We start from the raw sequence: 23,272 nt of genomic DNA on the forward strand, positions 1-23,272 counted from the left end.
TGATTTTAGTTTTATATTTCACAATCAAGTTGAAATGTAAGTAATTTGACATTCTGGCCTGCCAGAACTACACTTCTTAGGAAAACTTAAGTGGTGTCTCATGAATAAAGTCAAAGTGGCTAGTTTATCAGTAAATAAGACAGTATTCATATATATGTAAAGCCAACATGTATGTATAGTCGTATCATTTCATATTCTTTCTACAATGCAACTGAAAATGACAAAATAATGAATTGTTTACCAGCAAGGCATCTGAACAAAACCATTGAAGAAATAAATGTTCCATAAAAATGAATAACAAACATCATGCAATGATCAGTTTCAGTCTACAGATCTGCTACTTTAGCAACACTTTTTCTTTTCTCTGTTTTACTTTGCATGAATTGTAATAGAAGGATATCCCCTCCAGCACTAACACTGATACTGATACTACTAATGTTGAAACACAATCTGATGTTTCCTGTTGTAACCATTTATCCATTAAAAGGACATTTCATGTGCATAAGTGTATCTACAACATCAGAGTGAACCACGTGTAAACAGAAACAGTTGTACCTGAGAAGCTTTTGTTTCAAACTTCAAGACACCCCCAAATGATACAGATACAAGAATGAAAATTATAAATCCACATCAGAAGTCCACCCATCAACAACCAACTCAGGGATACTTTGTGTGAAATGTGGCTATGATTCAGGATCAGTGAAGTAAGTAAAAGGATGGAAACATAGTGCATCACCATGCAATATTAACTTAAATTAAGTTTGTAAACCTGCTAACCAATAAAGTCCCTCCAATTAATTCTTAAAAGAAAAGAAGCAAGCAGAAGGTAAGATCGTTGGGTTTAGTGTTGCTAGTTATCAGCAGAGCACTACACAGTGATTTCAAACATGGAGAAATATCCATGTTTATATACATAAAGATTTACTAATGTTATATCCTATTTCTCAAAGTGACATTCATAATCGCCCTTAAATTGCCAAATAAATTGTAGACAGTAGATTGTCAAAAACAGTAGTGACTTCATTTATCCATGATGTGAACGCGATTACTTGTTATACAAGTAATTATTTCTTTACCACAGAAGAAATAAGAAATAATGATTTATAGTGATAATATTCAGCTACTAATGTATTATGATTATTCTTTATTGTATTTTTTTGACCATTTCCTAGTATTGAGGGCAGTAATTATATATTCTAAACATATGCAAAGTGCAAAATGAGAACACAGTTGTGTTAGAATTCTCCTATATGTGGAGACATTTTATATTTTTATGTATTTCTTTAAGGCTTTAATAGAGAGGTGAATAACAATATTGTCTCCCACTCCTGTCTGACTTTTTTGAGTGATTTCTGAATACCTGAATGTGATAATGAATCAGTGCAGAACTCAGCTGATCATAGATGTTTCTCCAGAACAGATTGAATGGGGGTAAAAACTGCTTTTTCTTTTGAAACACACTTTTTGACACATTCTTTCACATTGGCCATGCCACTCTCAATGCCAGCTGTAGTATTCAGTGATATTACATTCTGTTAAATAAAGAGCGGACTAATGACTGGGAGACACGCATGCAATTGCCGACCCAAACCTGATATATAAAAAAGATGAAATACACACAAACTGTACATAAATACATATTCAATAACCCACAAACTCAAAATATTTATCAGCATGGAGCCCATTCATTCATTTGTACTATCTCGCTGTCACAAACCACATTGATTTTAAATCATGAGCCACAAGATACTATATATATATACACACATGTATATATACACATACACATATATGTATATATATATACACACATATATATATACACACATATATATATATACACACATATATATATATATATATATATATATATATATATATATATATATATATATATATATATACACTGTATTATATGTATATATATATACACTGTATATATATATATATATATATACACTGTATATATATATATACATATATATATATATACACTGTATATATATATATATATATATATATATATACACTGTATATATATATATATATATACATATATATATATATACACTGTATATATATATATATATATATATATATACACTGTATATATATATACATATATATATATATACACTGTATATATATATACATATATATAAATCTACTGTATATATATATATATATCTATATATATACACTGTATATATATATACATATATATATATATACACTGTTATATATATACATATATATATACACTGTTATATATATATCTATCTCTATCTATACCACTGTATATCTATCTTCTATATCTATATATCTACACTTTCTACATATATATCTATCTTTATATACCCCTATATATATATCTCTATATATATATATACATACTATATATATACAGTGTATATATATATATACAGTGTATATATATATATATATATAATATATAACATATATATGTATATACATATATACAGTATATATATACAGTATATATATATATATATATATATATATATATATATATATAGAGGGGTCATCATAGGTCACTTTGGTAATACCTTTTTCCAAAGCAAGGCTGCTTCGGTCATGTAGCTTTTGGCCATTCAGTATTTTTACTTCTTGCAGCAAAGGCAGCTGGAGCAGTCTTTAGGACAGTTTCACATGGCTTCATTGTTCGGAAGAAAGAGCACTCCGGGATCTTGTGAGAGGCCTTAAGACTCTAAGAGGTGGCTAGAAGGGAGGACAGATGAGGACAGTAATTGATTAATTTATGTACATTATTTAAAGGCTGGTGCTATTTTGTATTTTTCTTATTGTCCACAAATCCCAAGGTAAGACTAAAACTAACAATGTTTAATTCTGTCTCGCAAGACTTTCTGTCAATGAACTGTCTCAGTCCAAAGCCCATTGGTTGCTACTAAAGACATCTTTGAAAGTAGGTCACAAGTATTTAGTTTCATTTTTAAAAAGTAGTCAATGATCGCGCGGCACTGTAGTTTTTTGGAAACATTTCTAAAACAGAGTGAATGGTGTATTTGTTGGGGACTATTTTAAGCTGCGGATTAATACACATTTGGTCCTCTACTGAGTATTGATGGCAGCAGGATGCTGTATCTGGGATTGACTTAAATACAATACAGTGCTCATGTTCATTTTGATGTAGGAACATGTCTCCCAATGCAACGGTGTGGCTCATTGATGTGGTTTTAGTCATTGCTGGACAACAAGACGTCTATGGCAAAGAGGAATAAGCTACTGTATATTAGGCTTCAGCTAGACAGACAATACTTATTCGTAGGATCAATTCATTGTTTTTTTTCATGGGATTTGTCGACTATAAGACAAATATAAAAATGTTCCGGTGTTATCCTTAGAACAGTGTTGCTTCATTTAGCATCACCATGCCAGACAAACTGATTTTAGATGTTGAAATGTTTCAAGGAAAACCCATTCATTTTAAGGATTGATTGATTGTGCAGAATCATTTCCATAAACATCACATCAAAGGTAGAAGTTATTACCATGGCTGGTAGGCAATCCATGTCAATATATCAACCATGTTCGGACTCTTTCCCATGCCACATTTCCAAACAAGTAAGCAATTGTAGTCATGCAGGATCACACATTCATTTAAACTAAACAATAAATCCATTAAGAACTCTCTACAGTTGCAGGAGTACTGAACTGTGAAGATTTATTTAGCTACACGGCAGCAGTAATTAGTGAATCGGAGAGTAAATCACCACTCTCAAAGGGCAGTTAGAATTAGACAGCAGCTGAACAGCCACGTTGACGAGGCAGTGTACCTCAGGAGCCTTCCTCTTCATCAGCCTGAGCTGTGGAGAGCTTGATGCTACCTGCACCCCTTTCCCCACCTCCTCAGGCTGCTCTGGAGCTGGAGGAGAGGGAGGTGGAGAGGGTGTGGAGGGTGGGGAGGACTGGGGTGTCAGTGAGGGCGTAATGAGTGTAGACTCGGCCTCAGACTCAGAAGGTGAAATGGTCTGCGACAGCAGCTCTTTGGAGTCCCATTGGCCCAACCCCAACACCTCATACTCAGTCATGTCAAAATCTGTGCCGTGAACAAAGGTCAGTGGAAGGATGAACAACGCGTCTCTGGTCTTTTGATTGGAAGGAAAAATACTTTTTGTGTAACTGCTGTAGAGTCGTCTGATTCTGGTCATCTGGGATTATCAAAGTTCATATCATGTGAAAGTCAGGAAATATTTAAAGACGGACTAAAACATTTTGGTGTGTTAATGGGATTTGTTGACAATAACAAAATATAGAATAACGGCAGCTATGTTACCAATATCCTCAGATATTAACAGAAATAATCTCAATTCCTTAAAAGGTAAAAGATAAAAGATAAAAAAGATAAAAAGGTTAGTTGTGCCTTAACTGTGCAGATATTTCAGACCAATGCAAACAGTTGTGTCTAAATTGTATCTACATAGGAACAATTATCATCTGAAAAAAATAAATAAATATATAACACTGGATTGAAACAAACAACAACTGTTGTCCACATGATGTTAAGAACAAAACCCTGCAGCTACACATGAGTTTTATCACAGGGCGGTTGGCCTGGCAGCCCTGTGAGGCCTGACCTGCTCCAAACAGGAAGGCAGGACTGAAGTTTAGGGGGCACTCAGGAAAGCAGAGGTTCTAAACAATATCTGTCAGCTTAAACAAGCTTAAGCTTTAACAGGAAGACAGAAATCTACAAGATAATCTGTTTAACGCAAACGAACCAGGCACTGTTATTGCAATATAATAGCAGCATTATGTCTTACACTCTCAACACTACAACAGAGTTTTAATTTGCCTCTATAACTCTTTTCTGCGCTGGCCACAGTAACGTCGGCTCACCCTTGTTGTAGCTCTCCGACTTGCTGCGCATCATAGACCTGGTCTTCTGTTGTGCTGCGGCAGGCTGCGTAGTGCCGGGGCCAGGTGTTAACGGGGTCAGACTGATAGGAAGACAGATCCTGCATACTGAAACTCCTCAGTCGGTCTGACAGGACCCCTTGGCTCTAGAAAAGAAAAGGGATTCATTTTAGTTTCAACAGCAATGTGTGACAGCATGGATCATCTTTAGGGGTATACATATAGATACAAACACTCAGCATGCCTACTTTATTATGTGAATAGCATATTTACAATGACCCTCTACTGTGCCCCGAGGTCAACACAAAACAAATATCCACAGTCAGCATTACCTTTGTTGCAGCCATGACTGCAGCTGTGGTGGCAACATTCAGCCCTTTTCTCCCAAAATGCACCAGTGTGTCATAGCTTTTGTCCTTCGCTTGGCAGATGTACTCATCAATGTCCTGAAACAAGGACAAAAAAATAAATCACGTGAACCTTGTGTCTCCCTTGATTATTATGTTGCTTCCTATTTTGCGTGCTGTGTTGACATGTGCGTCTTATATTGCTTGATTGCATTACTAATCTTCAACAGCTCACTAATGTGTTTCCTGACATCAGACATAGAGGAAAAAGGAAAGGAAAAAGGGAGGAACACCGTGACAGTTCCTCTCTCCTGTCCTGCAAACACATCTTTAACAGCTGAAGTGGAAAAGTGAATTGGCACAAAGTCACTTTTGTCCTCTAGACAGCTGCGAAGCTCAAATTCTATTAGTTACAAAACCTTGCAGACTAACTTAAACTGAATATTTCACCTTTCCTTGAACTTCACAAGCGGAAGAAAAAGGAAGGTACGACAAAGGAAGGGATTTTCACCTTTTCTTTTGAGGAAAGCGTGGGATGAACAAACTTCCTGTACAGCACACTGGACCCTTTAGTGTAAGGGGACAGCAGCCACACCACAAAGGCTATCTTCAGTTCATAGTAGAAAGGAATCCTGCAATGAAGACACAGAATGATGGAGCCACTGGTACAACAAAGCATAGTGAAAAACATGCGTTACATCTGTGACAGGGTATGTAGGTGATGTAAACATAGTTAAGAGGTATAACATTTAATTAACATTAAATATAAGTCACTTACCAACAAAGAAACATATCTGTAAATACTTCCACAGCAGTAAATAGGGCAAATATTATCCAGTACATCATCCATTTTACCTGAAATGTAGAACAACAGTGAAAGTTAAAGTAGCTACACACTCAACACCTTATAAAATCATGTCTATGAGGACGACGCCGCCAAATATCATTTCGTAACTAAAAATGCAAATAATATACTCACGTATTCTTTCACATCTTTTGACTTCACAGCTTTATAAGATGAGTATGCAGGATATAGTGTACCGAACACAAGTCTATAAGACAGAAAATGTGCCCATTAACTCCAGAAACAAAACATTTAACACTGCAGTCCAACGGGTATTATAGTTGTGCACGAAAAACCTATAAAATCCAGACATTTCAAATGTAATAAATAATGATTATGGACAACATATTATGTCAGAGATTTTTAAATTAGGCTCTTGAAAAATACTGCATCTTGAAATTGTTTTGTTGTGTTGATTTATCCATCAATATGAAACATTGTTGACCATGAGCCTTCTGAGCTGCAGGCCTACACAACTAAACTGATTTACAGGTTGTCAGGTTACATCAAGGTAAACAGAGATGAGATGGGGAAATAGCTTTTCCCTTTCAGGAAGAAACTATTAAACCAACCATGCAAAGTTAGATTTTGCTCTGCCCTGTTTGGCTAAAGATGCTGTTTGTTGCTAAACTTCCAGCGATAGGTTCCGTTTGTTTTCTTCAGTTTCCTGAAATGTCTCTGCAGACACCTGTGCTGCTGGGTGTCCCGACAGAGACGGGACCCTGTTTAAGTGCTACAGCCAGGCAACAGCTGTGAGTGTGACCTGATCAAATTACTGAGCCACATCATGTTGCACCTCTCCGGCTGCCTGTACTCTAAAGAAACACAAGGATGCTAAAAATAAATAGATCATCTGTGGGAGACGCCACTAAACGTTTTATTTGTGGGGATGGGACCCAAAATGATCCACATAACCAGGTCGTGAACAACCAGGGCTGAGACAGTTCAGTCTACGTAACAAGATCTTGTAATCTAAATTTAATTGCTTCACTATTTTGAGGTTGGGCCTTATGTTGGTGTAGGCTACTCCACACCGTCTGCAATGGCGCTGATTCATACTTTCTGCATGTCAAATTAACCATAACTTAAATGTCGTACTATTGTTTATCATTCAAATCTCTAGCTATAAGGGAATGTATCTGGATGCATGCATACATTTCTTACTGCATGAATAACTCTTGCATTGTAACCTGAGAAGGCTGACCCATCCCTTTTGTTTTTTGTTTCAATATGGGACATCAACAGAGAATATAGCTCCACTCAAAGACCGCTCCTGTTGTTCAGACAGTCGCCTCGCCGCTCAGTGACATTTAGCTTTCTGCCTCTGATTTCTGGATGTGACTCAGATCATCATTTCATGGATAATAGATGATTCAGCCAATCACGACACCTCTTTGTCTGTAATAAATGAAGGGCACTTGACAAACACAAAGAGTGCCAGGCTTCTGAGCGCTGTTTAGAAATACAGAAGGTCTACACAGGCCTAGCTCAGCACTCCCTGCTGAAATAGCAAAGTACAATCTTGTGGAATTTGGACTGTTTTTCAGGCAAAAATTAATAGACTGCTCTCTTTACACACTGACGTGTGATTTGGATTAAATATTAGACAATTTGCGGGGGCTTGTAAAGCGCGCCGCTCCTGCACAGTTAATGAGCAGCTTAAATAGCCGCAATAACCGGGAACCGCAATGTATTATTTATCTACTATATGACAGAGCATATGAAAAGAAGTAATAAAATCACTTACACCACGAGTCTAGAGATGATCCAGGAGACCATTGCGCTGGGTAGGCGACAGGACGCGCTATGTGCGGGGAGGAGTTTCCTCCAGTTGACAGTCAGGCAGCGACGTCTGGACGCACACAGGCAGCAACGTAATGCAGGATAAACAGACGAACTGTTATCCATAGATGGCAGTGTTGCATTGCACAGGCAACACGGATACTCAGGATGTCTGTTGGGTCGAGATTAGGCTGCTTGGCTGGATGGGATAAGATTGTACGTATTATCTGATGGTGGGTTTGGAGGCAAATATGTTCTGTTGGGGCCCTGTTGAAACCCCCCCATTGCCTTTGCAGGGAGGTGTGTGTACACTCGGGGCCCCCAAGTTCCCACTAAGCACTTTGCACCAGCAGCTTTATCATTTGCACAGAAACTCCGTTTGTGGTCCTTTTTATTAAATCATTAGAAATATGCACCGTGTAGGTAGGGCTTCAGTTTGATTGTTATGTCAGTCCAACACCCCGTATTATTCACTTCAGTTTTTACTTGATGACTAATTATTTATTGAACAAATAAGTTGCCCATTAATTTCCTGTCAGTTGAATAATCAACTAATTGTTTCAGCTCTATGTGTTAATATGATTTAATATAGCTTTTAAAACCAGATGGACACATGGTCTCCAAAACTGGGGAACACCTGCTCCATTAGAGCTACAGTACCTTCGCTTTGTCCAGCCTCTGGCCTACATACTGAAGAGAACAGAGGCAAGGTTTTGTTGAAGCACAACAAAAGCTGCTAAAGGAGAGCTGTGGCTGGAAGAAATCTAATCCTTGCACATTTTGAAACCAAGGAATGACTTCAAAACAAACAAGCGTACCTAAAATGCACTGCTAAAAAGTTTTGTTTGTTGCCCTTTAAAAAAAACAACCAGAACTGTACATATCAGTATAATTATGAGTCATACCACCAGCACCTGATTATTGGTAGATTGCATTCCCTGAACAGCAGAATGATGAAAAGCAGCACTCATTTAACTCTTTACTGTTCTGTTTGTTTTCAGAACTGCTGAGCAAGCAGATTTATCTGCCGGACAGTTGTTTGTGTCAACCAAATTAAGACTTTCCGTGCAGTACAGTTTCTGACCTGCTGAGTGGGCTGTTGCAAGCCTGCAGGTTCAGATTTCCCAAAAGTTGATGTCTGATAAGATGAAGATCATTCAGTGTTTATTGTGAGGTTGAAGGGCTCATTGTAAGAAAGCAGAAACCGGTATATTACAGTCTGCTTAATGGAAACCTTTGTTCTTAAAAGTTTATTACCTTATTGTTTTCTCCATTAACATAGAAAAAGTATACACACAATACTTCCACAATACATAGGTTCTGCACTAACCAACCGTTGCATTTCTTCTGCATCTTCCTGCTGAGAAGGAACTCCATCAAAATACAAAGAACTAACATTTAACAAGCTGAATGTTAATGCCAAAAAAAATGGGTTAGGGATAGTGTTCGTGCATTTTTCTGATGAGTGCGCTCAACATGTATGATCACATATAGGATAGATACATTTTGACTGTACAGAAAATTAACTATAAAAAGGAGATATCCGCCCACCATCTCTAGTGTTTCAGATAATGTAGGCTAGTTAGCAGTAAACAGAACGGCTGTTGCTTACAAAATGCATCCGAACAGATTTGGAACAGCTGCTGAATAGTGATCTAGGGTGTGATTTAAGTGCAGGGTGGTTATTTAATCGCTTGTTTGGATCATAAATACCGAAGTACCTCCACCACCAGTCCATAACTTAGGACAGAAGAATATGATGAAGCACCGTAGGCACAGCAGGCTTTTCATACTTACATTATATACACTTTCTTAAACCTTCTGTTTGACTTTGGATAATAAAGATTTACCTAGGGCTATCCCCGATAATAAAAGACAAAAAAAAGCAAAAACACCTTTTCTTCTGGCTGAGTAGACCAAACGTCCCATAAAAAAACTTATTAAAGACATTAACTGTCATAGCACAAAGTTAACCCCATATGATTATGTGAATTATAATACGAAGCGTAGAAGATGCTCAGCACTGTAAACCCAGCACCAGAATAGTCTCTGTCCTTATTGGAGTGAGCAGTTCACCTTAGCTCCTCAGAGCTGCCAATCTTGACTGCATCGCTTCAATGTCCTCCTCTGACTCGTCCTCTGAAGCTGCAGCAGCTGCAGCGGGCTGTAGTTCAGGCAGGGCGTCTGTGACTTTGCTCGGAGCTTTGCCAAGGGCACCTAACAAAGCAAAGAGAACCATGAAACAGAGCATTCAGTATTATTCATGTGTGGTGTAATTCTTAGAAACTTTAAAACAAAACAGGAATAATGTATTGTGATCATTTTGTGAGAAGAAATGTCTTCACCTGCTGTGATCTCAAAGAGGATCTTGTCAACTTCCTCCTCTGCTTCTTCCTCCATCTCCTCTCCATCTTCCATGCTCTCAAATGTATCTTCCAGCATTTCCTCAATGATGCCAGCCTGAAAGATGAATGTGTATATATGACTTAGCAACGTTTTCTTATAAAGAAGTAATTGTACATATTGATTAGAGTTAGCCGCAGTGCTCCATTTGTTATAAGTAAATTGTATCCATTTGTGTTGGACACTGCTGCCGACCTTCATCATCTCCTTTGATAGTTCTCTCATGGACGCCTGGATCTCTGGGATTTTGACAAGGTTTTGCATCGCTTTCATCACCTCCGTGCTCTTCTGCAGGGCCCCGGCTACACGCAGTACAGCTAGAAACACACACAATACATTCCCTTCACTGACAGTGCAGAGCAGAACATTAAGTTCTATGACAAAAGAGCAAAACTGTTCGACTGATGACAATTAAGCATTTTAGATACAACGACAACGTTTTTTCCGTCTAATGACCAAGCTGCTGTACTCCCAAACTCACCAAGCTGATTCTTCATGCTGAGTTGCACAGAGTTCATTTGAGCTTTGGAAGCATAAAGTTTTGTGACAGCTCGTTTGGACTGAATCATCTCCTTTGCGAGAATCACACACACATCCCTCTGGCCCCTTTTGGCAGCATCTTTTATGGATCTTTTAACTTTTTCTTCTTCCCTTTGAATATCTGAAACAAAGGGGTACGTTATTACATACAACTCAAAAACTAATATAACTTATATAATTAGGTAATTTACTGTAGTGGGTAATTAATTTATACAACACAAATTTACCATCTTAAGGAGTCACTGCTTGTGGTATTAAGTAATTCCTACTAGAATTATTATTTGAAATTCTACACGCTAATAAACCAATGAGATAACTCAGTAGTGTTTAGTTCAAATCAATGTGTTTCAAATCAAATCAAAGTGTTTCAAATCAAAGTGTCCCTATTTTGCTTCAAGATATTCCGATTTGCAACTTATATGGCTATCTCTTCCATTTGTTTGAGATAGTTAGAAAGTACAGACATATCATGGAAGTACATTATAAATGTATACACCGGGCAGACATTTCACAATAAAAAATGTTTTTTTAATTTGTGGTGTCAAATGCTGACTGCATCTTACCTCGAATTTGTCTGTCAATCACTCTCATTTCCTTCCTGATCTTTTGAGACCACTCATTGACCTGAAATTATACATTGTTATTACAAACTGTATTAATTGCCTTAACAGTTACAGTAAGTTTGTAACACCCACTTTAACATAGCGTTATGTGTAACATTAGACTACAGCAATGTACAACTTTTAACAGCTAAACTGTAACAGATCACGATGTCAGCTACGCTAAAGCAACACAATCAGGATTTGTTTACATTGAAGCGACTGACAGCAGACGAGTGTTAGCTTGTATGCTAACTAGCCAGCTCTCAGTACAGAAACCAAAATAAGAAGCAATTAAACACACGCATAACGTTAAATACGGGACAAATAATGATGGTTAAAGCCGGGTACTATTACAGCGACTGTTGGCTGTTTTTAACTAGACTAACGTCAGCTGTTCACTTAGCAAGAAGTAGCAACAGATTGGACGTTAAACTGACAGCTAACGCTAGCAAGGCTAGCAAAAGGCGCTGTCGTTGTTTTCTTACTACGGACAAATTACTCAAAGACAGCCCTGGTGTTCAGCAGTCAGTACTCACCAGGTCTTTTGGTGGTTTCTCTGCTGTTCTACCAAACAGCCCCATTGTGACTACTGAGTTAAAGGGCAAGCTAACCCACCTTACTAAAACTAACTGGCTAGCTAGTTGAAGCAGCACTTCCTGTTCTCGTTCAGGTCCTCGGGCTCAGTACTAACATGAAGGACCATTCAGTCCATCTGGTCCTCATCAAGGAAACAAGGAAACAAGGACAGGTGCTCAAGTGAAGATAAAATTGAACCAGACACACAAACAATACAATTAAGTGTTTATGGTAAGCAATTTTTGACCAGTCAAAACTTTGCTTAAAAATATGTTTAATTATTATCAATAAAATATAGTCACAATTAAAATGTAACATATCTGAAAATACATTCTGACCCAGAAATGTGAATTCCAGATATCTCGATTTAGATTATTAAGACTAATCCAAATTCTTTATTTGGTTCCTCATTGGCTTGCACAAAGTGGTCACTAATCTTCCTGGAGTGCACACAGATTCAAAGACACCTTTAATTCAACACATTTAAAGATATCTTAATTAGTTATTACTTGTCAAATTTCATTTGAAAATATCTGAAAGTTATTACTCGTCAAATCTAAAGTTAACATTTCTTAAAGTTTACTAGTTGCTGCTCATTTTAACTGTTAAAAGGTATTGTATTGTTGGATGGACAAATAGCCATGCAATATCTGTTAATTTAACAGATATTGCATCCATCCATCCATCCAACAATACAAACCAATACAACAACAACAAAAGAATAGCTCCTACGATATAGTACAAGGGACTCCCAATATCTTGAACGGACTTCTGGACAAATGTGAAGTAACCACGTTCTTTGAACTAATATAAATGATAAATAATCTAGAGAGGTCTTTACAAATATCTGCACAGTCAATCAGGCCGTGTGGGTGTAAGTGTGCAGAGCTATTAAGTACATTGTTCATGTTCCTGTAGCCTACTTTCCATTTTTTGGTACTTTCTTTTTCTTCTCCATTTCAGTTTTGCACCATAACATTTATTTGATCTCTTTAATTACTTTGTAGATGCTTACAAAACATATGATCATCTTAAAAAAATAATGACAAACATTTAACTACCCAGTAGTTTATGAAGTTTATAAATATTTTTTTCATTCAAAACCTAAAAAAAAAAGAAGATAAAACTACCCAATAGTATAGTAATAATATGTTCCTCCTTCAATTAAAATGTTGGTTACACTTTAATGTTTCAGTAATAAAAATTATAATTGATATTATAATTATAATATCTCTTTGTAATGTTGTATTACTATATATGTTATATTATAATTATATTTTTTTATAACATACATAGTAATACGACATTACTAAGATATTCAGTGATGCAGTACACCAGGTGTATTTGGTTTATTCTTTCCGTATTGACATTTACATAATTGTTACTACATATTAATCATCATATGGCCACACCTGTTTCATCTGCATGGGAGTTTAATTCGCTGTAAAAAAGCCTTTCAGAAAGGTCTTGCCACCCAGATATTAATTAAATATATGTAACACTAATTTCATAGTTAGAACTGCAATGTGCACACATCAATCCTGAAGCGCGTGAGATTTTGACAGAGAAACTCTACCTGACAAATTAAATTGAGGGCAAACGTGTCTGTTAAACCACTGCTGTCCCTGGTGCTTTTTCCACGGTCCCCTTTCCAGGGGGTTCTAGATTTTTCTGTTATCGATTGGATTTCGCACCAATCAGATAAGGCCAAAGGGTGTGACGCAGCCAATCACAGACGTGTGGGGGCGGGCTTGAGAGAATCCGTCAGTCAGAGCCACTGGGTGATGTGAGGGCCGCCTCGGAGAGGGAGAATCCGGTCTGGACATCATTGCTCCCTGGGATTACTCTGAATGAGTTTGCTATAAACAGATCGACTTACATAACAGCTAGTAAATCAGTTAGTACTCCCTCAGCTAGCTTCCTCGTACATTTCCAGAGCAGGGGACACGCTTAATTACATTTAATTTTAGAATACACCGCCATTGTATGTATATTTTTTTTTATCATAGTTGTAATAATTTACAAGAGGTGAATTTCAGTGCGCTCATTATGTCAGTGGTAGGGATTGATGTGGGTTACCAAAATTGTCACATCGCCGTGGCCAGGAGCGGCGGCATTGAAACTATTGCCAACGAATACAGTGACAGATGCACACCGTAAGTATACATTTTGACAGTCATCACCACCGTGAAATGTGGTCCAGTTGTGAGTTTGTTACGGAGTGTTTGCGGCGGTAGGCGCACTGGCAGAGCGGTGATGGTGTAGAAGCAGCAGGGATGGTGGTGGAGGCAGTGATGAGGCCTCGAGCTGTTGGTTTATTCACCGTCACAGCAGGTTTACGTAGGTCAAAATGTCGCATGTGTCTTTTTGAAATGACCATTTATTCTTACAAACTGACAGTTGACATGTCAGCTGATAATAACCACCACAGTGCTGCGCGGTGCGCCTCAGAGTAGATTGATATAAGTAACTCAAAGAAGACTGGATGTTATTTAGATGGCAGTGTATAGCTTGTGAGTATACTGTATGTAAAGGAAAATAAATAGGTTTTGATATGACATGGCAATAGTGCGTTTATTATGGCCTGCCAAAAAGCTACATCCTTAATGTCTACATAGCCCATAAATGATAGGGAATACAGGGTGCATCATAAGAGTTTTATTTATAGAGGACACAATTAATTAAGTAATCTTACAATACTTAGACACTTCCATGTGGGTTTTATGACTCCGGACGTACATATAGCAGGCTAACTGGAGTACATTTGCTGCAGCATCCTGCAAACAGGGATGTGTGACTGAGAAGGAGAATGAGCATTGCACCTTTAAGTGAATGGGGATATTTTTGTGGCAAGGTGAATCTAGGGAGTGACTTGTCACTGCTAGCCAGTGTGAAATGGATCCCTAAACCTTGTATGACTAGAAGCATTCTTCTTTGTCACACAGTGGTTTACAGTTTGTCTGCTGAAAGAAGAGACTCAAATGAGTTTGGGAGGTGATGTTTTTTTTTTTGGACAGGGTGAGCTTACTTTTGAAGGTGATCTGTTCTGTCTCGCTGCCCTAGTTTGTGGTTCTCCCTCAGACTCCCTTGTGAAATTTCTTTAATCGAAATCTGCCCCTCAGCGTCAACATTTGACTGTCTGCAACAGTCAGTCAATTACATCTTGTGCCTCGTCTGCCATATCTGTTAACGGGATCCTTTATGTGGTTGTAGCCTACCTAATTTTCTGATGTATTTGTCTTCCATCCAGGGCTTGTGTATCTTTGGCCTCCAAAAACCGCACAGTTGGAAATGCAGCCAAAAGTCAAGTAAGATTATCTATGGCAGTTTCTGTAATAAAAGCAACATTACACTTTGAAATGATGCCATACATTGTAAATGTAACAACAATTAAAATACACAAAATATTGACTTCATGTACTGAGTTTCTTATCTTATTTTAGATCACAACAAACTTCAAAAATACAGTCCATGGCTTCAAAAAGTTCCACGGCAGAGCATTTGATGACCCACTTGTCCAGGCTGAAAAACCCAAACTGCCTTACAGCTTACATAAACTAGCCAATGGAAACGCTGGAATTAAGGTGAAGCACTGTACAAACTCCAGCCTGTTTTTCTTCACCGCTTTATTTTTTTCCCTCCCTTCTCTCTGACCATGACCATTTTCTGCTGTCATTTCACACCTTTGTTCGATAAATTCAACCATGATGCTGATCCTGATAAGTGAGTGGGATGCACAGATGTTTTATTTTTTTTCTCTCTCCTGTAATTCACCTCCAAACAACATATTGGCTTTATGTTTAATATGCCATACTCTCTCGTAGGTCTTAATCGTATGACGTTTACAGGTGCGTTATTTGGATGAGGACAAAGTGTTCACAATCGAGCAGATCACAGGGATGCTGCTCACCAAGCTGAAGGAGACGTCAGAGAGCGCCCTGAAGAAGCCGGTGGTGGACTGTGTCATCTCTGTGAGTGATGAAAAGACTGAAGAAGAACATCGACATAATTCTCAGAGTGGTTCAATGATACATATTGATTTGTGCTTTGTTTTACAGGTCCCAAGTTTCTTCACAGATGCTGAGAGGCGATCAGTGTTTGATGCAACTCAAATCGCAGGGCTGAACTGTTTACGGCTAATTAATGATACCACTGCAGGTCAGTGTTCTTGGCGAACTTGATAACTTGAGAAATTTCCACATTGGGTGAATAGGACTAATGTGGAAGAACATTTAGTTTTGTGAATTGCACTACTCTTTGCTAAGTTTATATCTAAGCATTACTAGAACAAAAAAGTAATTCATAACTCCACCAACAGTAGAATATTCTGGCATTAATGTTTGTGTTTTATTTGTATTTGTTTTCACAGTGGCTTTGGCTTATGGGATCTACAAACAGGACCTTCCTACTCCAGAAGAGAGGCCAAGAAATGTGGTATTTGTTGACATGGGACATTCATCATTCCAGGTCTCCATCACTGCCTTTAACAAAGGCAAACTCAAGGTTAGCCTTTCAGCGTTTTCCACCTTGATCCACACCTACACCTGCACCTTTAAATCCCAACTCCATGTCAATTCTGCTCTTTCAGGTCCTCGCCACTGCATACGACCTGTACCTTGGTGGGCGCAATTTTGACGAAGCGTTGGTCGATTACTTCTGCGACGACTTTAAGAGCAAGTACAAGCTTAATGTGAGGGAGAACCCAAGGGCTCTGCTGCGGCTGCACCAGGAGTGCGAGAAACTGAAGAAGCTGATGAGTGCAAACTCCTCCGATCTGCCTCTGAACATCGAGTGCTTCATGAACGACATCGATGTTTCCGGCAGGATGAACAGGTACACATTTAAACATTTCCTCCTTAATCGTGCATCTCTATGGTGGAAATCTAGCATTATAAATGTTTTTCTCTTCTCATCTTGTAACCCATAGAGGCCAGTTTGAAGACATGTCTGCTCAATATCTGATGAAAGTGGAGATGCCACTGAAAGCAGTCCTCGAACAATCAAGTATGTGCCTCGAATTTGTTTGAATATATGAAGGTATATATTGCTTGAATGCTTTATATAGTAAGAATCCACTCAGTCCTGTGTGTGTTTTGTGGGCAGAGCTGAGCCGGGATGATATCTATGCAGTGGAGATAGTTGGAGGAGCCACGAGAATCCCAGCCGTCAAAGAGAGAATTGCCAAGTTTTTCGGCAAAGACGTCGGCACCACGCTTAACGCCGATGAAGCTGTCGCTAGAGGCTGTGCACTTCAGGTGGGACTCTTCTCTTGGCACTCATGTTTTCTTGTTGCGATGCACTGTACAAATATCCTGTAGCTCGTAAATTAGAATGCAGTAAATGTGTTTATTTGTGTTGTGTGTGTGCCGTTTGTTTGGGTGTAGTGTGCAATTCTGTCTCCAGCATTTAAGGTGCGCGAATTCTCCATCACTGACGTGGTTCCCTTTCCTATTACTCTTCGCTGGAAATCCCCAACAGAGGATGGATTGGGGTAGGGGAAGTTTACCTTATCTTAATGAACCATATATGGCAGTAAAATGATTGGCTTACATAAAACAAGCCGTTCTATTTCTCTGTAAATCAAGCGTAGGTCAGCTAGCTTGAATATACAGTAACTGCTGACTGTGTTTTAACATCCTGACTTAGCTTTTTCTCTTACTGCACTGTTTTTGTCACAGAGAGTGTGAGGTGTTCAGTAAGAATCACTGGCGCACCGTTTTCCAAAGTCATCACCTTTCACAAGAAGGAACCCTTTGACCTTGAAGCCTTCTACAGCAGCCCTCAGGAGCTCCCCTACCCAGACCACAGGATAGGTAACTGTTCATTCTGCCAGTAACTCAGTGCCCAAGTGGGTGGGGCCCATTTGAGTCTCTAAGGCATAGGTCTTCAACAGGGGGTCCGTGACCCCCAGGGGGAACGCGAAGGTACTGCAAGGGGGGTCGCAAAATTGTTTGTAGATAAAGCAAATATTTTTTAAATAAAAAATATTGCCTGAAAAACGTTGAAGACCCCTGCTCTAAGGAATAAGGCATAGTCTCACACAGATGGGCCCTAATGAGCCAGGGGTTGGGGGGTATCAGTTAGTCTCTTAAAGGAATATGTTGAGGGTGTTTAATCAAAGCTCTTTAACAAACCACTCATTTCTTGTTCTATCTACCACCAGGGTGTTTCTCTGTACAGAACGTGGTTCCCCAGCCAGACGGAGACAGCTCTAAAGTGAAGGTCAAAGTGCGCGTTAACGTTCATGGCATCTTTAGCGTGTCCAGCGCCTCTCTCATCGAGAAGCAGAAAGGAGAGGGAGAGGACATGCAAATTGACTCGGAGCCGATGGTGCAGAACGAAGGCAGGGCAGAGGAACAGGTGAGAGGATTTTACCTGTTTCTTTTGTGCAATCTTTTGTTTTAAATAAGTATGTCTTAGAAGATAATTCCTTTACATTTGTCTGATGGACATTAACAGTTTATATTGCTTTTTGAAATTATAACTTGTGTCTCAGACCAAAATGCAGGTGGACCAGGAAGGTCAAAGCCAGGGGGACCAGCAGAACGAGGACAACAGTTCCAGCAGTAAGGTCAGCTGGACATTATGTATATGATACTTTACTCCTGGAGCAGATTTGACAGTAATATTAGGTAACAAACTCAAGAAAACTGAATTGTGTTTTCTGGTTTCCAAATCCAGGAGGGGGCGTCTGGAGAAAAGCAGGACCCAGCAGCCGGGGGAAGCAAGCCCAAAGTCAAGGTGAAGAGCATCGATCTTCCCATCACGGCCAACAACATTCGACAGCTCGACAGTGATGTCCTTAACGACTTTGTGGAGTATGAGGTGAGTGCTCCTGCTGGCCTTTGGAAAAGCCGAGTCATGGTCTGATTAAAATGCTGATTACTCGAACACTAATGGATGGAGTGGAATTAAAACCTGATATGTGATTTAAACTTGTTATTGTTGTTGTTCTATTCTGGCATTTTCAAAGCACTGATTGGCCTAACAAGGGGCGACGGTGTTTATTTAAAGCGTACTCATTGGCTTAATCTGTGCCAGCGCTGTTTTACATTACATGTAAACATGAGGATACAACTCCGAACAGCGGGAATCTTGCGAGTACATTAACTTCAAATAGGTGAAATTATTTGTGCAGTACAATAACTTCAAATAAGCTAAACCAATGTAAGTGCAACATACAAAGAACAGTTTGTCTGTGTAATTAGGTCTCTCAGCATGTGAATAACTTAGGGCTTGACTTTTTTTTGGACCACTAGCCACAAGGTCTACTAGATTTTAAATTGTACTTCCACTCAGAATATCTGCTCTTGCATTAATCAATTAATGTTATTTTTTTCCAGAAGTGTTCATTCAACTCAACTTTGACACTATAGTTTGTGATATTGTTAGTCAGATAACATTATATTGTAAGGTATTGCTGCTATTGTTTTGCTCCTCTGTGATATTGTTTTTTCCTCACAGCATCAGATGATTATCCAGGACAAACTGGTGAAAGAGCAGAATGATGCTAAAAATGCTGTTGAGGAGTATGTATACGATCTGCGGGACAAACTTTGTGGGATCTATGAAAAGTATGTCACTGAGGAGGTGAGCGCTGCTTTCTTACATAACTTTGATGTACCAAGCAAATGATCTATTACTGTATTTACCTAATTTTATGTTGGGCCATTAATAACAGGACAGTAACCGGCTGTCACTGATGCTGGAGGACACAGAGAACTGGCTGTATGAGGATGGAGAGGACCAACCCAAACAAGTCTATGAGGAGAAGCTGGAGGCTCTCAAGGTTTGCTTTTATTTATTCCAAGGCAATTTCTATTTTCAATTTCAGATGCGTTTTATGAACGAGTGGAAAAAGCTTTATTAACATACTGAGCTTTGCTGAGGCTTAGCTGCATTTGAAAGGTTTTAAATCGTCAACATTAACATAAATATTTTCCAGAGGTTAGGTCAACCCATTCAGGATCGACACAGAGAGCTCGAGGACAGGCCGAGGGCTTTTGAAGAGCTGGGAAAGAAACTGCAACTCTACATGAAGTTTGTGGACTCCTATAAACAGAAGGTACATCATTGTTAACTAGGGATGCAAAGCATTTACATCTTTTTTGATAATAATAGGATTATAGGATTGTTGCTTCGCTTGTCTTTCTGACTTTCTGTTTTTAAGTGTGGTTTAAGTGAGATCCACTGAAATTCTTTTTGATTTGTAGTTGCAACTTTAATAATTTTCTTGTCACAAATGTTCCCCCAGGATGAGCGATACTTGCATTTGAGTGCAGAGGAAATGAGCGCTGTGGAGAAATGTGTGAATGAAAGCATGGGTTGGATGAACAGCATGATGAACGCACAGAGCAAACTCGGTATTACTCAAGATCCAATCGTCAAAGTAGTCCGAAATCATTGCCAAAATACAGGTATGTGAACGACTATTTAATATTTAATTCTTACTTTAATCAGCGGTGAGTTTCTCTTGCCAACACGTTGTTCGCTTCTGACTCACCAGGAACTAGAGGATGTATGCAATCCAGTGATCAACAGGCCAAAGCCCACAGTGGAGGAGACCCCTGAAGTGACTGACCAAAACAGTGGAGCTCATAATGGCCCGACAGCAAAGCAAGCAGCAGAAGGGAAGGGAGACGCAAAGCAGACAAAGCCTGGCACGAAAGAGATGGAGGTGGACTGAGATCAGTGTCTGACAAGCAAACTCTGCAACCATCATCACGTTTACCACAACTGACCATTTAGACAGTAGAAACATCAATACTTGGGATCATTTACTCAATCGTCACCCGCCACTATTGTGGATTTGTTTTTTTTGTGCCTCCCCCCATTGGACTTTACCTTTTGAGGTTTTTGTTTTCATCCTTATGTGTGACAATGGTGTGCTTTACTCTCTAAGATTTGACATACTTAATAAATGAAAGAATGATGCAATAGATTAAACTCTGATTATGATGTAAAACTGTTTCCTCTGGACCACGCAGGAAGGTACTCTTTGTGTTTGCATTCCATGTGTCTCATAAGCATACAGCGTCAGCAGAGAATCCTACCACTCATATGCATAGTGCTGTCTAAACAGTTCATTTGTATGCACTAATACAAGTTATATATATTTGTATTTAATGAGTTTGAAATGATGTCCATGTCTAGAAACTGTAAATAATATTTTAGTAAATAAGAGCGGCCAGCATGTATATAAAGAACATACCTAGTACAGTGGCAATGCTTGATACACCAAATCTCTTTAGTAAGTGATCGGTTACCCATTTCCTTTTTTGTCTTCTTGCATTTTTTCACATTTAAATGATGGGATTTAAAGATGGCAAAAATAAATACATTTGTCTGTAAGACAACATTTCTTTAGTCTCAAATGTGATTTTCTGCAGTGGAACCACGAGCGGAACATGAGTGAAGTGTCGAGTAATGTTATAACTACTACTGTTTGATCTGCCAAAAATACAAAATGAGAGGTTCCCTGGTTGCTGACAAAACTACAATGGTGGATCTAAAGATTATACACACACAGAAGAACTGAAGGTCTGTAATAAAACAGTCTCTCAGCAAGTAAAATAAAGCTTTGAGGGATAAGTGTTTAAAATGTAATTAATAAACTAGACATTAAGAAATACTAATGTTAATAACAACAGATGAAATGTTTAATGAAACCAGGAAATTATTAAATAATCCAACACATCTTCCAACCCGTTTCTTTTATCAATAAGTTTATTGTCGTCATTTTTATTTTATTTCCAGCTGTTTTATTTAACGAAGCCATTTTCTCCGATTACTCTCATTTCATGCAAGCAAGTCTTTGTCAATCATGACAAACATGGCAGAGCAGGTTTTGTGATTGTAATTCAGGAAATTAGAGCAGAAATATCTAGTCAGTTATTAGATTAGTGGATTGAACGAAAATGAATCAGCAACTATTGTATTAATGATTAAGGTTTTTTTGTTTTCAAGCAGAAATGTCAAACACTGCTTTTTTTGTTTTGTATCATAAATTGAATATCTTTAAGTTTTGGACAAAACTAGTAAATTATGATGAGTAGTTTTGATTATTTTTGTACATTTTATAAAACAAATGATTAATTGATGAATCAATAAAATAATCATCAGATTAACCGACTATGAATAAAATCATTAGTTGCAGCACTAGATTAAATAACATTTCATTAGAATGAGCTGAGTTTAAAAACAAAATATTTACTGGTAAGTCATGGTTATATCAATATTAATTATATATTATATTAATTGTGTCTGTATGCACTTATCTGATTGCTTATTTCACTGTATATTATTTACTTATTTAATCGTGAACACGTTGGTTCTCCCTAGAATGAAGCACAACCTATATTTTAAGACTTTAAAATAGGCCTGCAAGCACACACCTAAATACATATACGATACAAATATAAGCTTTATATATAATAAGCTTAAAAACTAAAATGGCAGGTATAAAACTATACCTTTAAGCTCATTTTATGAGTAATTTAATACAGTTTTAGAGTCCAAAAAGGTCACGTGTTGACCCTTAAAGGAGGCGTGGCGGAGGTTTATTGTTGTCGTGTGACGTAGCAGTGTGACGTAGCCACGAGAGTAACGGGCGGATATTTTCAAAATGGAAGAAATGGCAAAGTTTTGGAGGGTAGCAAAAGATCAACATTTATTTGTCCTCTGAGATCTCCTGTACTGACTATCGATGAACTCAATCGAAGAAGGAATATTATTGCAAACTTGCAGACATCGGCAAGCCGAAAACCAAGCACGATGAGTAGTTCGATCGGCGATAAAATTGAGGTGAGTTCTTTTGTTAGGCTAACGCCCACAAGCTAACTTCAGACTAACTAACGTTGGTCTGTTTGGTAGCGTTAGCTAAACTGAAGGTTAGCTCGTAAACGGCTGTTTGGCCGTGTATTGTTGAACGCTGTTTACCTTACATGCTCACGTTTAAAGTGTCAATAAAGCATTACATTTAATACATTTAATAGTTGAAATGTATTTAACTTTATGCCAACACAATTCTCGGACAACACCATTTAATTAGCCTATCACGTTAGCTTTTTTTTTGTTATTGTTTCGTCTTGCTTGTTGTTTCATATGTAACACAAGTGCTCGTTTTTACTACAACTTGCTATTATTAATATTATGTGTTGTTGGTGCTGTACTATGAGCATTATGTACCTGAGTGTGTAACCTCCCCCTGGCTCTCCCGGGACATCAGTTTGCTAATTCAACATGCTGCTTGGAAACGGCTACAAGTGGTCCTCGTTAGCGGG

General features: G+C 38.2%; 3 protein-coding genes across 3 annotated transcripts; 1 reads left to right on the forward strand and 2 right to left on the reverse strand.

The window, feature by feature from the left end:
• Window positions 1-2,545: 2,545 nt before the first annotated feature.
• On the reverse strand, window positions 2,546-7,919 carry reep1 (receptor accessory protein 1). The gene is given in 10 exon segments (XM_029460782.1): window positions 2,546-2,684; window positions 2,686-2,739; window positions 3,816-4,078; window positions 4,879-4,973; window positions 4,975-5,042; window positions 5,229-5,342; window positions 5,755-5,875; window positions 6,022-6,098; window positions 6,223-6,295; window positions 7,835-7,919. Coding segments are annotated over 10 exon segments (915 nt in total). The 5' UTR covers window positions 7,867-7,919; the 3' UTR covers window positions 2,546-2,666.
• A 1,099-nt stretch (window positions 7,920-9,018) lies between these two features.
• Window positions 9,019-11,995, reverse strand: chmp3 (charged multivesicular body protein 3). The gene is made up of 6 exons (XM_029459912.1): window positions 11,951-11,995; window positions 11,376-11,436; window positions 10,754-10,933; window positions 10,468-10,589; window positions 10,215-10,329; window positions 9,019-10,086 (listed from the first exon to the last, which is right to left on the reverse strand). The coding sequence occupies exons 1-6, from the start codon at window positions 11,993-11,995 to the stop codon at window positions 9,947-9,949; spliced, it is 663 nt and encodes a 220-aa protein (XP_029315772.1). The 3' UTR covers window positions 9,019-9,946.
• Window positions 11,996-13,782: 1,787 nt separating this feature from the next.
• On the forward strand, window positions 13,783-21,352 carry hspa4l (heat shock protein 4 like). The gene is given in 21 exon segments (XM_029461325.1): window positions 13,783-14,146; window positions 15,241-15,298; window positions 15,434-15,574; window positions 15,839-15,961; window positions 16,049-16,148; window positions 16,360-16,493; window positions 16,579-16,823; window positions 16,918-16,994; window positions 17,094-17,245; window positions 17,375-17,481; window positions 17,669-17,696; window positions 17,698-17,803; window positions 18,154-18,350; window positions 18,487-18,561; window positions 18,672-18,815; window positions 19,455-19,580; window positions 19,672-19,779; window positions 19,936-20,055; window positions 20,245-20,382; window positions 20,384-20,407; window positions 20,497-21,352. Coding segments are annotated over 21 exon segments (2,553 nt in total). The 5' UTR covers window positions 13,783-13,976; the 3' UTR covers window positions 20,677-21,352.
• The last annotated feature ends 1,920 nt before the right edge of the window (window positions 21,353-23,272 follow it).

The sequence above is a fragment of the Cottoperca gobio genome, chromosome 22 (genome assembly GCF_900634415.1).
Source record: "Cottoperca gobio chromosome 22, fCotGob3.1, whole genome shotgun sequence".
NCBI classification, from domain to species: Eukaryota; Metazoa; Chordata; class Actinopteri; order Perciformes; family Bovichtidae; genus Cottoperca; species Cottoperca gobio.

Excerpts from the sequence above, each read along its gene's own strand:
- chmp3 (XM_029459912.1), bottom strand. The coding sequence starts at position 11,995 with ATGGGGCTGTTTGGTAGAACAGCAGAGAAACCACCAAAAGACCTG. Across the intron at positions 11,437-11,950 it reads AGAAACCACCAAAAGACCTG|GTCAATGAGTGGTCTCAAAA; the intron begins GTGAGTACTGAC and ends GTATAATTTCAG. Across the intron at positions 10,934-11,375 it reads GATTGACAGACAAATTCGAG|ATATTCAAAGGGAAGAAGAA; the intron begins GTAAGATGCAGT and ends CCTTTGTTTCAG.